Source organism: Gorilla gorilla, chromosome 1, assembly GCF_029281585.2.
Source record: "Gorilla gorilla gorilla isolate KB3781 chromosome 1, NHGRI_mGorGor1-v2.1_pri, whole genome shotgun sequence".
NCBI lineage: Eukaryota > Metazoa > Chordata > Mammalia > Primates > Hominidae > Gorilla > Gorilla gorilla.
The window spans coordinates 221,790,930-221,803,816 of NC_073224.2; the positions used below are offsets into that span (position 1 = coordinate 221,790,930).

The 12,887-nt window shown below is 54.7% G+C and overlaps 1 protein-coding gene across 2 annotated transcripts in view; it reads right to left on the reverse strand.

The window, feature by feature from the left end:
* The window catches only part of IGSF21 (immunoglobin superfamily member 21), a 271,595-nt gene extending 259,054 nt beyond the window's left edge, over positions 1-12,541 (reverse strand). The window contains exon 1 of one of the 2 annotated variants that reach the window (XM_031002237.3): positions 12,063-12,541. In XM_031002237.3, the coding sequence (XP_030858097.3) occupies positions 12,063-12,132 (70 nt within the window). In that variant the 5' untranslated portion in view covers positions 12,133-12,541. Of the gene's footprint in view, positions 1-10,364; positions 10,469-12,062 lie in introns of those variants that run through there. The other variant, XM_055354358.2, reaches the window with a different exon arrangement.
* Positions 12,542-12,887: the final 346 nt, after the last annotated feature.

Consider the following 12,887-nt stretch of genomic DNA (forward strand, 5'->3'; position numbering starts at 1 on the left):
ACAGGGCCGCCTGGCTGTCTGGCAGTCCTCTTGGCACAGCCCAGCCTGCTTTCTGGTTACATCTACTCCTCCAAGCTATAGGTAGAAAGTGCCCCACTCTTCTAGCTCCAAGGGGCTGCACCATCCCCTGCGGTTTTCCAGAAATCCTATGCAAATAGTCCCTTGAACAAGCCCTCCTCAGACGCTCCAGGCTGAGCCTGCCGTTTCCTGCCAGAACCTGATTGATAAGGAGTGAAGTAACTTGTTCCCCGGATCGCAGAACATAGAAATGGTGGTGCCTCCAGAAGCCCATGTGGTTCCATCTGAATCGAGGTTTCTAACTGTAGACATTCACATCCACCACCTTCACAGATTGGCCATATCTGCATGCCACCTGCTCCACTACGTACTTAACATTTTTAACTTGACTCATTTTTTACTTAAATAAAGCCATTTTTTTAAAAGAGGGAGAATTTAAATCACTGCCCCAAATGGCAAATTGGTATCAGTTGCCTTAAACAGAGAGTGACTGAAAAACAATTACAATGAAAACAAAACACCGTTATTAAAAGCCTTGCCCCCTCTGGCTCACTGGAGGCTTGTTGCCCCAGACCTATTATCTTTATGTTGGAAAGAAATCAGCATGTGATAGAGGGGCATTAAAGCTTGAGGGCATCAGCCTGAGACCTTCTCCTTGGCACAGCCAGAAGGACAATCTGAGAAAGGAAAAGAGAAAGCCACCCCCTTGCTACGATTCCTTGTTACTTTCTTCCTGTCGATGGGCATGCCACACCCAAAGAGGAACATTGTCCTAGACCAGCGCTGTCCAGTAGAGCTTTTTGAAGTGCACTGTCCAATACCGTCATCACTAGCCGCCAATCACTGTTGAGCACTTAAAATGTGACTCATGTGATTGAGGAACTGAATGTGTTGAATTCAGCTAAATGGAAGCTGAGAAAACTTGCTTAGTTTTAATTTAAATGTCAGTAGTCACACATGGCCACTTATTGAAACAGCGTAGCCCTAGACTGTAAGCCCCAGTGGGGCAAGAACTTGCCTATTTGCCCTCCTCTGGATTTCTAGAACCCAACACAGTGCCTGACCCCCAGGAAACATCCAATAAATATCTGCTGCATAAATGAACAAGAGCCAGAGAAGGAAGGAAGGAGGGAAGGGAAGAAGGGAGGAAGGGAGGAAGGAAAGAAGGGAATAGGTAAGTTCTTGCCCTCCTAGGGCTTACAGTCTAGAGCTGCACTGTTCCAATCAATACATAGCCATGTGTGACTACTGATGTTTAAATGAAAACTAAGTAAGGTGTCTTAGCCTCTATTTAGCTGATTTCAACAAAATTCAGTTCCTCAATCAGACAAGGAAAGAAGGAAGGAAGGAAGAAAGGAAGGGAGGGAAGGAGGGAGGGAAGGAAAGAAAGAAGGGAGGGAGGGAGGAAGAGACTATATTGCTTCCTGAAACAAGAAGTTGCTTTCTGCAAGCCAGACTGGCCTGGGAATGACTAACTCTTCCCCATGAGGTAACCCCCATGCTCTCCATGGGGTAACTTGTCCTTCTTCCCCCCACCTTCCCAAAAGCTCCCCAGCCAGGCAACAGGCCCTAGGAATTGGCCTTCTGATGCCTCTTCCCTTCCAAGCTGAGATCAGACCCACTTCTCTGCTGCAGATGGAAACAAAGAAGTCTTTGTGAGGTGACTGCCTTTGCTGCCCCCCACCTCACTCCTTCCGCCCCTGCCTGGGACATTAGGTGCTGGGTAACAATTAGCAACTCATCACCTGCTTCTGTAGAACCAGACACCTGGCCTTCCTTCAGCTCTTGGCTGTTGTATGGTCTGAATACCCACTCAACAAAACCAGAGCACTCGGGCGGTGAGCACCAGCTCAAGATGCCACAGCTACCCACCCTCCAGCTGCCCCAGCCTCTGCCAGTGTATCGGACGCTTGTGCTGCCCCTCCCCCAGCCCAGCCCAGCCCAGAATGATGCCAGGGCAGCCTGTGATGGGCGCCTTCCTTTGGGGCAGCGTTAGGGAAAAAAGGAGGAAGAGATGGTGCTGGGGAGATAAAGGAAGCACAAACGACTGGTGACAAACAAGCCCATCAGAGGAGCGCTGAGCGCCTCTGTAGAAAGAGAAACAAAAGGGCAAAGGGAACAGCTTGGCAAAGGAACAAAAAAAAAACCCCAAAGGCTCAGCTGCTTCTCTCCGTGGCGACTCCCAAGCTGTCCTGTGTTGTAGGAGGCTGGGGGTTGCTCCCTACTGAAGTGCTGCCAAGGTCCCCACCCAATTTCAGGGGACCCAGAGGCTTCCCCATGCCAGGCTCTTCAGGTGGTGGGTCCACCTGGCCAAGCCCTGGGACAGGTCCCTGACATTGAAGGAGAAGACCTGCCCCCCACATCATGCTCAGTGCATGCAACAAAGAAGGACTCATTCCTCTCTCTGGGCTCAGTTTTCTTGTCTGTAAAATGGGGAGAGAGGAGACAGTGCAGATAATTTCCCAGCTGCCTTCTGGCTCAGATGCTCTGTAATTCCAAACCCAAAGTTTCTTCCAGTGATCCACGTGGGAAAACCTGCCATGCATCCTCTCCTCCTGGGAATCAAGGGTTATAAACACTTCTTTCCCTTCAAACCTGGAGGGTGCTCCTACCACATGGTGGGGAGCCAAACATCATCAAGGGAGCAATCACTTTTCAAACACCTGCTGTGTGCTAGCCACTGTGCATATGGCCTCCTGGTATTATCCATTCACGCTTCCCAGCAGCCCCCACCCGACGAGGCCACCATGAAGAGTGACAAGTGTGGTTGAAGAAACCAAGGATAAAACAATGAAGAGGTTACTTGAGTCCACAAATTGGACAAGTGGTGGAGGTGGAATCTGAAAGCTGGTTAGACTAAAAAGCCCATGCCCACTGGAGATCTAGAAGCTTCTCCCCAGGACCGCGCTCCTCCTCCCTTCAGTCTTGGGTCAAGCCCAAGGTACACACTCAGGCTGGGGCAGTCTCATTCAAGGCTGTGCAATCTTGGTAGGGCCTGGGCAAGGGCCTGGCTTTCCCTCCTCACCAGGTCAGGATGTGCTGGGAGAAGTGGGCCATCTCCAAACGATGGCATTTCTTTCTGGAGTCCATCGTTTCTTTGGGCAACCCAGAGCAACCATTTATAACCCAGTGGAGGTTCAAAAGAGCTTCCAGCTTCAGGTGGCCAGAAAAGCCAAATTAATCTTCCTAGAGCCCTGCTTTGGGAATGCCACTCCACTCTTTTAAACCATTCCCCTCAGCCCATGGGCTCAAATCCAGACCGCTTTCCTAGCAGGCAGGTCTCTGCCAACTCCTCCATCCTCCTCCCCAGCTTCTCAACCAGGACCTGCACTTAAGCAAGGCCAGGAGCCTCATAGCTCCAACCCTCACTTGCCCAGATGGCATTCCCCTTTCTTCCCCAGCCCTTTGCATGTGCTGTTTCTCCTGCCTGGAACCCACTCCTGACCTGTCAAGATTGTTTCAATCCTTCAGAACCTTCCTGGGCCACTCCCTTTAATCCCCAAAGACATAAGCTTGGTTCAAGCCCTGTATTGGCCATTTGATTACATGTGATTTTTAATTGTTCTCAATGAACGTGGGATTGCCCACAACCTGAAACTCCCCGAGAGGTCTCTGTCAGTCCAGAATCAGGCCTGGGGCAGCTGCTTAATTAATGGAAGTGACTGGATCGTGGACTTCTCACCCAAAGCAGCTCCAGCAGAGGGAGAAGAAACAGTGACCCCACTCTCCTCAGAGTCTCCATGGCCTGCTGGCCCCATCAGGAGGAAGGGAGAGGCCAGTTACATGCCAAAAGCTCTCATGTGTTATTGCTGTATCTCACTCACCCTCCATTTTTAAAAGACGGAAACTATGACTCAGACAGCGAGTGTCTTGCCCGAGGATACTTTGTTAGGAAGTGGTGGACAACATGAGCCCATTGCAGATGGAAACCAAAGCACATTAACCCCAGGTGGCTGCCCCACAGAGACAGGGAGGGATTAGGAAGGATGGGCATACCCAGGGGTGTGCTGGCAAGTGTGTAACAACCAATTCTCGGGTGAGGGAGGCCCCAATGTATAGTTTGCTGATTTCCATTGTGTGAATACTCCAGTAATGGTCTATTTCAAGCTACCAATGGGAAAAACTCAGATTTGGGAAGAGATGTGCAAATCAATGCCTGGGTGTGAATCTGGCTCTGCCCCTCACTCAGGCAAGTCACACAATCTCTCCAAGCCTCTTTACCTCATCTGTGAAGGGGGAGAATATTATCTCCCAAATGGGCATTTCTGGGATAGTTGAGTACGATGTTATGTGTGAACATGTCTGGCACAGGGTTTGGCACATAGTAGCTGCTCAGTGAACGCTCGCTCCTCCCTCCCTCCCTCCCTCCCTCTCTTTCTTTCTTTCTTTCTTTCTTTCTTCCTTCCTTCCTCTCTTCCTCCCTCCCTTCTCAACCTTTTTCCTTCCTTTCCTCTCTCCTTCCTTCTTTCTTTACCTTCCCAAATCCCCATCACCCATCTAGGACAGTCCCCTCTCCAAGGAGAACATAGAGGGGACACAAAGTCCCCTTGGTCTTCCCACCACCTTGCAGTGTTGGCCCTTCCTCCAGATGCCAGCTGTGATGCCACTGTGGTCCATGGAATGGAGAAGGACAATGGACACATTCTCACACCAGAAAGGACTTCCAGAGGCAACTGAGCAGGGCCAGGAAACAAGCCTGGGTCTGGTGTTTGAACCAAACCTCAGGCTCAGGGGAGACATCATTCATTCATTCAACAAACACATCTTCAGGATCTATGTGCTCAGAGCCAGGCCTGGTGCCAGGGCCGAGGGTGCAGAGATGCTCACCCTCAAGAGCTCTGTTCAGGAGGGAGACTATCCCCAACCATCTCCAGCCCCAAGGAGGGCTGCTTTCAAAGTGTTGCCAAAAGTACTGCTGCCAACATGCTTAGGGCACACCTGAGTCTGTGTGTGTGTGGTGGGGGGCTGTGGAGGGAGGATGTGGGTGAGCAGAAACTTGGAGAAAGCCTTATAGGGAGCCAGGGACTGTGCTAGCTGAGGGCAGATGTCTGCTCTCTGAGCCAAGAAAGGGCGGAAGTTGGGGAGGAGGTGGAGGATGGAGAAGCTAAGGCCAGAAATCTCTGAGCAGGACAAGACTGTGGAGACAGGGGAGACAGTGAGCTCTTGTCTCAAGTTGTGTGACCCTGGGCATGTCAGTGTCCTCACCTGTGGACTGGGGATATAACACCCACCTGGACAGCAGTGGAGGATAGAGGAAGTCACAGCAGCAAAGTGGCTACAGCAGCACACAGCTCACAGTGCACACTTGAGGTCAAAGCTTACTGGCCTGTAAGCACATGGGAAACTGACCTGTCTCATGCCAGACCCCTGTGGGCTAAACGAAGTCCAGCAATGGGTTGAGGATGGGAGGAAGGCTGAGCTCGCAGCCACAGAATCTGGGTTCCAGTCCAGCCACTGCCTACTGCCATCCTTTCATCTTCCCGGGCCTCATTTTCCCTCATCTGTTCAACAGGTACAAGACTAGCTGTCTCCATGTCTGATGTGAGGTCTAAATGCAATAATGGGTGTGGAAGTGTTTTGTGCATTTTCAAGTACTGCCAGCAGGTAGAGAGTTAAGATGTCTAGTCAGGACCTCTGCTACTTTGATTATCTGAGAAACTGCAGAAAGAAAGAATGTAGTTCCAGGATCAGAACATCTTTGCTGCCAGGAAGCCCACCTGCAAGTCCAGCCTCAATTCCACATGCTATAAGCCTTTTCACACAATTTTCCATAGAAATAGAAAGCCACATGCTCAGTCTTCTTCAAAACCAGGTTGCACATGTCGCAAGGCCAGAGGTTGCCTAATCACCCAAACAAACAACCTGACTGAGCACCTGCTATGTGTTTTGTGGAGGACTCAACAGTGAACAGAACCAGATGGGGTCCCTGCCTGGGTGGAGCAGGGTCTAGTGGGTCAGGGGATTGGAAGTTCACTATAAGATTGGCTTCCATCTGTACATTTTACTAGCGGGGAACAACTTGAGTCTCACACTGCACTCAATGGGCCTCAAGACTCCAGGGAAAGACAGAGGGCAGGCAGTGGGATTGGTCACCCTCAGCCAGAGGGCCATGAACCATCCTCTGTGCATTACCAAGAGTGCACTGACTGGCAACTCCAAGGCTGGCACTGGTCATCACACCTAGAGAGGGTATCACACGGGATCCTTTCCTTGCAAGCAGCAGAAATTGACACTAGACTCTCAAGCCAAAAAATGTAACCAATGAGAACACTATGAAAAAGTCGAGGAACACATGGACTGGGGCTGCTTCAGCGGGTACTCATCGTTACCATGGTTAACACGAGTAACAAGCATCAGAGCCCACGGGACTGAGCTAAGAGCTCTGCTTGTAATGCCTGATTCCACCCTCTCAGTACACTGGGAAGTAGGTCCCATCATTATCAGTCTCAGGAAACCAACAAAGGACGGTTTCCTGGGGGTCCCAGGGGCAAGGGGGACATTCTAGTGATTCTCAGTCTTTGTGACACTCTGCTCAATATTCAGATTCCAGGGCCCATCTTGGGGATGCCTTACCCAGTAGTCTCACCCACCAAGATGTCATGCAATTTGTGTGTTTGGTGGGGTGGGGGTGGGGGGGTGCGGGGGTTGGTGTGATTTCCCAAAGCAAATTTAGTATGTGGCCAGAAGATGTAACAAAGGCTGGTGGAAAAACCAAACACCAGATTCCTTTCCTGGGAGGGGACTGAAGTCTGAGTCTCAGAAAAACCCCACCCCCAAGCCACACCCTGCCCACGACCTGTCTCTCCTGCTCTTTTGGGCTGCAGAGGTGACTGAACAGGGCCTACATCTCCAGCCCCATACACACTACCTTTATTGCTCCATCCATGGAATCTTAGCCAGGGGTCTTAGTGAACATGAGCCCCCTCCACTCCTGGAGCTCACTGAAAGCATAAAGGTGGGTTCCAGGATCTCACCACCCCAATCTTCCCTGGAATTTCATCCTAAAGAAGGACACCTCCTAGGAAGTGATCTCATGTGTTTTACCACCACTGACATTTATCATTCGAAATGAACAGCTTTGCAGCCTCCTACAAGTAGTAAGGGCTGCTGTACTCCCTTTCCAGTGATGAAAAAGCAGCTGTCTCTGGATTGCTTCAGACCTGGTTTTGAAACTCCCAGTTCCTCCACTTACAAAAGATCCTGAACCTCCTTTTATTTAAAAAGAAAAAAGAAGGCAAAAAGAAAAAAGAGAGGAAGGGAACAGGAGTGGATGGGGGAGGAAAGGAGGTGGAGAGGGAGGATGGACAAAATAGATTGTCGTTCATCTTTTCGGAAACATGCCCAGTCTCTCGCTGCCCTGGGATGAGGATCACACTCATAGGCCTTGCTCTTTTCAGATGTGCCCTGCCCACAGCAGATGCCTATTCATTCTCTTGGTGATGGCAATAGCTTTCAGGGACACTCCCTCTCCCATCTGTGCAGATGAACACCCTGGATGATTCTATTTCAGTGTGGGTTTGGGAAGGAGTCAGGCATCCAGACAGGAGACTGGACACATCCATGTGGCTGGGGCTCAGGAAATGATCACCAGGAGACAGCAGAGCATGGAGGGAGGAAGCACAGGCCAGGGAGTCAGACGGCCCTGTATCTGAATTCCTGCTTGCCATTCAACGACTCTGCAGCCTTGGCAAAGTCACCTAGCCTCTCTGAGCCTCAGTTTCGTCATCTACAAAATGGACTTCATTTTACTTCTCAGGGTGCTTGTAAGGATTCTGTAAGACAAGAAAGATAAAGCACATGGCGTGACACCTAGCTCAGTTAGGGCCAGAGAGAGATAATAGCCCCTTCCTCCCTCTAAATGAAGCATCAATTTCCCACTGAGCCTTAAACACCATAGAGGCAGGGGACTCCTCTACCAAGCTCAGGGACGTTTTCCCAATGCTCAGCACCGTGTCTGGCACATAGTGTACAATAAGCATTTGTTGGATGCATGAATAAATGAATTCCTGGTGGCCTGGGGCTATAGCGGAGGCGGGCAAGGTGGTAAGCCAGGCTGTCAACTGCCTAGGTTAAATACCTCTACAGATCCCAGGAAACCCAGTTAATAGAACTAAACAGCCTCTATTTTGTTGGTCTCTGCCTTTGAAGTCACACACCACTATAAACCAGGCACCTAACTAAGCAAGTCCCCTAAACTCCTCCACCTCCTTCCCCTACTCCGTCCTCTGCCCATCTTGCCAGAGTGTAGTGAAGTTCAAGTGTGTCTGTGACTGACGTTCTGAAATATCAGAGTAGCAGGCAGATCTGAGGCATCACTCAGATGACCTGGGTCCTTCTCTACTCACATGCCCTGCCCAAGGGATTCTTTGCGGCCAGAGAGAGGAAGATTCAGCAGAAAGAGGAGCCTGGGGCAGAACTAGGAGGGAGCGGAAGGAGCCTGTACTTCTGTCATTAACAAGTCTTAAACCTCAGAACCTCAGTTTCCTAATCTGTGAAAAGAAGGTCTTAAATCCATCTTGCAGCATGAATGAGGACTGCGAAGCAGCAGCCAGCATCCTGCTTGACACATCGCAGCTGATCCATATAATCGGGGCTATTGGAAAAACAAAACCCCAGCTACAATACTAGCTGCGGAGGAAGGGAGCAGTCTTGAGGTTGTGAAAGACTTGTGTGGAAGGAGCGCTCGATGTGGGCCTCATCCCCAGCATCCACCAGGGCAGCTTTACTTTAAGATCTATCATCTTGCTCAAGGTATTGGGATTTTAGGAGGGTGATAATGTTTCCTCTAAAAGGGTTTTCCTACTTAAAAGAAAAAGAAAAACACACAAGTTTCAAAACCACCGAAGTGAGTGATCTCCGAGGTCGCTCCAGCTCGAATATTCTCTGCACTTAAAACACGAAAATGAAAAACTCCCATTTGCAGAGCGGTTATGGGGTGGAAGAGGGGTGGAGTTTATGGCTAGGGGCGGGGCCACGCTGGAGGGGCATGGGCGGGGCAGCCTGCAAGGGATTAGGGCCCTTAACTCTCCGGGTTGGGGCTGGAGAAGAAACCCTGCCGCGCCAGAGGCCCCGCCCGGTGGGAAGGGGGCGTGTGAAGGGAGGATAAATATATAAAGTCGTCACACCCGCTCGCGCGCGCACAGCCCCCGCAGTCTCGGCGTTGCGGTTGCGGCGGCCTAGCGGAGACAGCCCCTCCATCCCATCCACCTGCTGACACGCGGCTGCGGAGACAGAGAACCCGAGAACCCGCAGGGCCGCCCACCTCCGCCCGCGCAATCCCGGAGACCCCCGGCTGGGGCCGTGGGCTACCCCTAACTGGGGCTGCCCCCACCCTGCTCTCAGCGGAACGTTTCCCAGGGCTGAACATTGGCTGAGGACCACTCCTCCATCCCCAGCCCGGCGCCACCGCACAGGCTCCAGTGCAGGACTTCCCAGAAGTGCCCAGGCACGGTTCACGGGGGCTGGAGGAGTTGAAAACGCCCCAGAACACGCCCAGGAGTCCCAAGAAATGTGGGTTTCTCCTTTGGAGGGTCTGATTCTGGGGAGTGGGGAGCCAGGGCAAGGACTTCCGGCCCAGCCAGTGCGAGGGGCAGCGGCCTCCTTCCTCCTGCCAGACCCGACTCTCTAGCGTCGGGCACCCTTGCTCTGCCACTCAAAGGCGCAGAACCGGCGAGGGCGTTCTGGCCGTGCCCCTCCCCGAGCAGTGACCGCCAGTACGTTCGTGAAGGCCGGCGCGGGTTGCTCCTCTCCGCGCCCTCGGAGGCAGGTGGCCCTGCAAAGCCGCTGCCAGGTGCACCTCTCTCGGCCACCTCCAGGAAGGGCGCCCTCCTCCGGCACAGCCCGCCTCTTGCATCTCTCACGGACTCTTCTCGCACCCCGCCCCCCATTCTGGGCACAGACTTGGAAGGAGGAAGGAGGGACCCCACCCTCGTGTGCTCTCCTCTGCGGAGAAGAGAGGGCTCCCGGCTGCCTCGGATCTCCCTCTGCGCCCCAGACGCGGAAAGTTTCCCATTCGCGATCCGCGTCTGCGCTCTTCCTTCATCCTGAGCAGCGTAGCTCCGAGGCCGCGCTGGCTGCACCGGCCCAGATGCGCTCACCCTCAGGCACGCCAACCCCCGCCTCCCGCAGCCCGCAGAGGCGGGCAAAGGGATTTGAGGCGCCAGGATGCCGGGTCAGCTCTCTGCAGCCCGGCAGCCAGAAGAACCCTGCTCCCGGGTTCCAGGGAGAGCTCGCAGGGTGGGGTCCTGACGGAGCCAGGGTTTCCCAACAAGCCCTTCCCATCAGTCCTCTCCTTCACCCTGCCGCGTCTCTCTGTTCTGCGCATTCCCAGGGAAAGGGGTGCTTACCTTAGGTCCCCAGCCTCCAACCCCCGCTCCCTGCAATGTCCAGGTGAGGGCTCCAGTGCCTTTCAACAAACCCCAGTGCCCTCTCGGCGGCGCTGGAACAGGGACCTCCCCCATATAACCTTTCCCTCTAGAGCCCTCCTCCCAAAGTTGAGGGGGGAGATTTTGATCCACTTAGGAAAGTCTCTTGTTCCAAGGGTAGGGGAACAAAGTACAGGGTTTGCATTCCTTCTGGGTTACACCAACCCCTCCCCCCTCGCTGTCAGGACCACCTTCCGGGCTCAAATTCTGCAGCTTCTCCCATCAGCAGACCCAGCACTCCCCAATGACTTCGGGGTAGAAGGAGTTGGGGTTATTTTTAAGGGGGCACCCCTTCCTGGCAGGCACTCTCAGAGCCTAGGCAGGCACCTCCTGCTGGGACAAGGCTATGGCATAGGACAGAGGTGATGCCCACCTCTATCACCCAGTGGGGCTCGGGGTCGAGACTTTATTGATCATAAAGACGACTTTTTGGCACCTCGCGTCCCGCTCCCCTCCAAGGCGGAGCCAGGCTCTGACTCCAGCCAGGCTGAGGTTGGCACCAGGCTCCGAGGAGGATCCCGGCCGCGGACCCTGTAGTCTCGGTGCCTGCGGCTCTTCGCTGGTCCCGCCTCCCTCCCGCCTGGCTTTTAGCCTCACGTTGGCTCTCTGCTCACTGCGCGAAAGGGTTCGGCTCCATTTAAGACCCACTACGCGGCGGCCCTGGGTGGGAGGCCGGCCGCGGACCCTGGGGCTGCGGAGCCACCTCTCACTGGCTCCGGAGAACCCGCTCGGCTTCAACCTCCTTCTAGCTGTCTTAGCCTAACCCGGGAGCAAGTCCACACGGCGGGACACACACACACACACACACACACAAACACACACACACACACTGAGCTGCTCACAACTCCCCAGCCCCGGAAGCGTCCATACCTCCCTGCACACGATAACCACACGCTCCATGGCACGCATACACACACTCCCAGCCCCATGAAGCCCACGACCCCCAGGCACCTGCACCCCAACCCATCCCACATAAGCAGACTCTTGCCCAGTGTCACAGTCCCATCTCCTGTGCACACAGAAATAGTAATCCGCTGTCGTACACCCCTAGAGACCTGCACACTCGGGACACGCGTGAAACGCCAAACCTCACATACCCACCCCCTAACACCTCACACCCACAGTGACACAAGCTCACACACTTCACACCCTCACAGGGAAGGTGGCACATGTTCACACCCTCCCCCCAACATTCGCTCACACTCTCTCACACACACCTTCTCCATGTAACTGACACAGACACTCTAACACCCATCCAGACCCTCACTCACTCACACGCAGACCCCACACCATCACACACACACGCACACACACACTTGCATCTCTAAATACACTCCCGCACCTTCTCCCCACACAGCTCCTTCCCGGACACCCTCACCCAGAGACACAACAAAGACACACAATTGTATACACACACACACACACCCTGGCACAAACCCATGAGCGCTCTCCAAGAGGCGTCCTCCCTCCCTCATCGAGCCAACCAGCTCCACAGAGCCCGGGCAGGACCGGTGCTCGTAGCCCGAGCCTCTCGGAGCGACCCCGGCCAGCGCCCTCCCCCGGCACCCCGTCCCCGCGCACGTTCGCCGCTCGGCTCCCGCCAGGCGCCCGCGCACTCACCGCGCGCCAGGTCCAGGATCGCGGCGAGCAGCAGGCAGACGCAGCGGCGGAGGCTCGGGTCGGTTCGCATGGTGCCCGGGAGCTGGCGGCGGTGGCGGGGCGGCGGGGGTGGAGGCGGTGGCGGCGGGTCCCCTCGCCATGGGCTCAGACGCGCTCCTGCCTCCGGCCGCTGGCCGAGGCGGTGGCGGGCAGCGCGGAGAGCCGCGGGGGCGCCCCCATGCCGCCGCGGCCAGGCAGCCCGGGCGCCCGGCTCGACTCGGCTCCGGCTCTGCGAGGCGCAGCGACCCTCGCGCTCTGGGCGTCCTCGGGGCGCGCCGCGGTTCTCGGCTCCCTAGCTGCGCGCGGTGCCCACCGCGGCCCAGAGTCCGATCGGCTGCAGCGCCGGAGTTTGGAGCCGAATCCCGCTCTCTGCCTCGCGCTCGCCTCTCCCGGCGGCGCGAGCACCCGCCTCCCCTCGCCCTCCCTCCGTCCCTCCCCCTCTCCCCGCCCCCCGCCCTCCTCGCCCTCCCCTCGCCACGCTCTCCGCGTATTATACAGACTTTTCTTTAATCCTTTCTGGGCTGTTCGGCTCTCGTCCGCTAAGCCGATTTATTGCAGGGAGAAGGAGAGCTCACCCCCTCCTAACCTCCCCTCTCCCCTCACTCAGGTTCCCCCTCACTCAAAACTGGCTTGCTGCCTCCAGCTTCTTAACCCTTACCCAGGTGACCCAACACCCCGCCCTGGAAGCTATGCTCCATCGGATCCGACTTTACCTAGCCCCTCCTATCCCCGGGATTACCATCGCCCTCCCAGCTACTCAGCCTGATGAAAGGAGGCAGCCTCCCT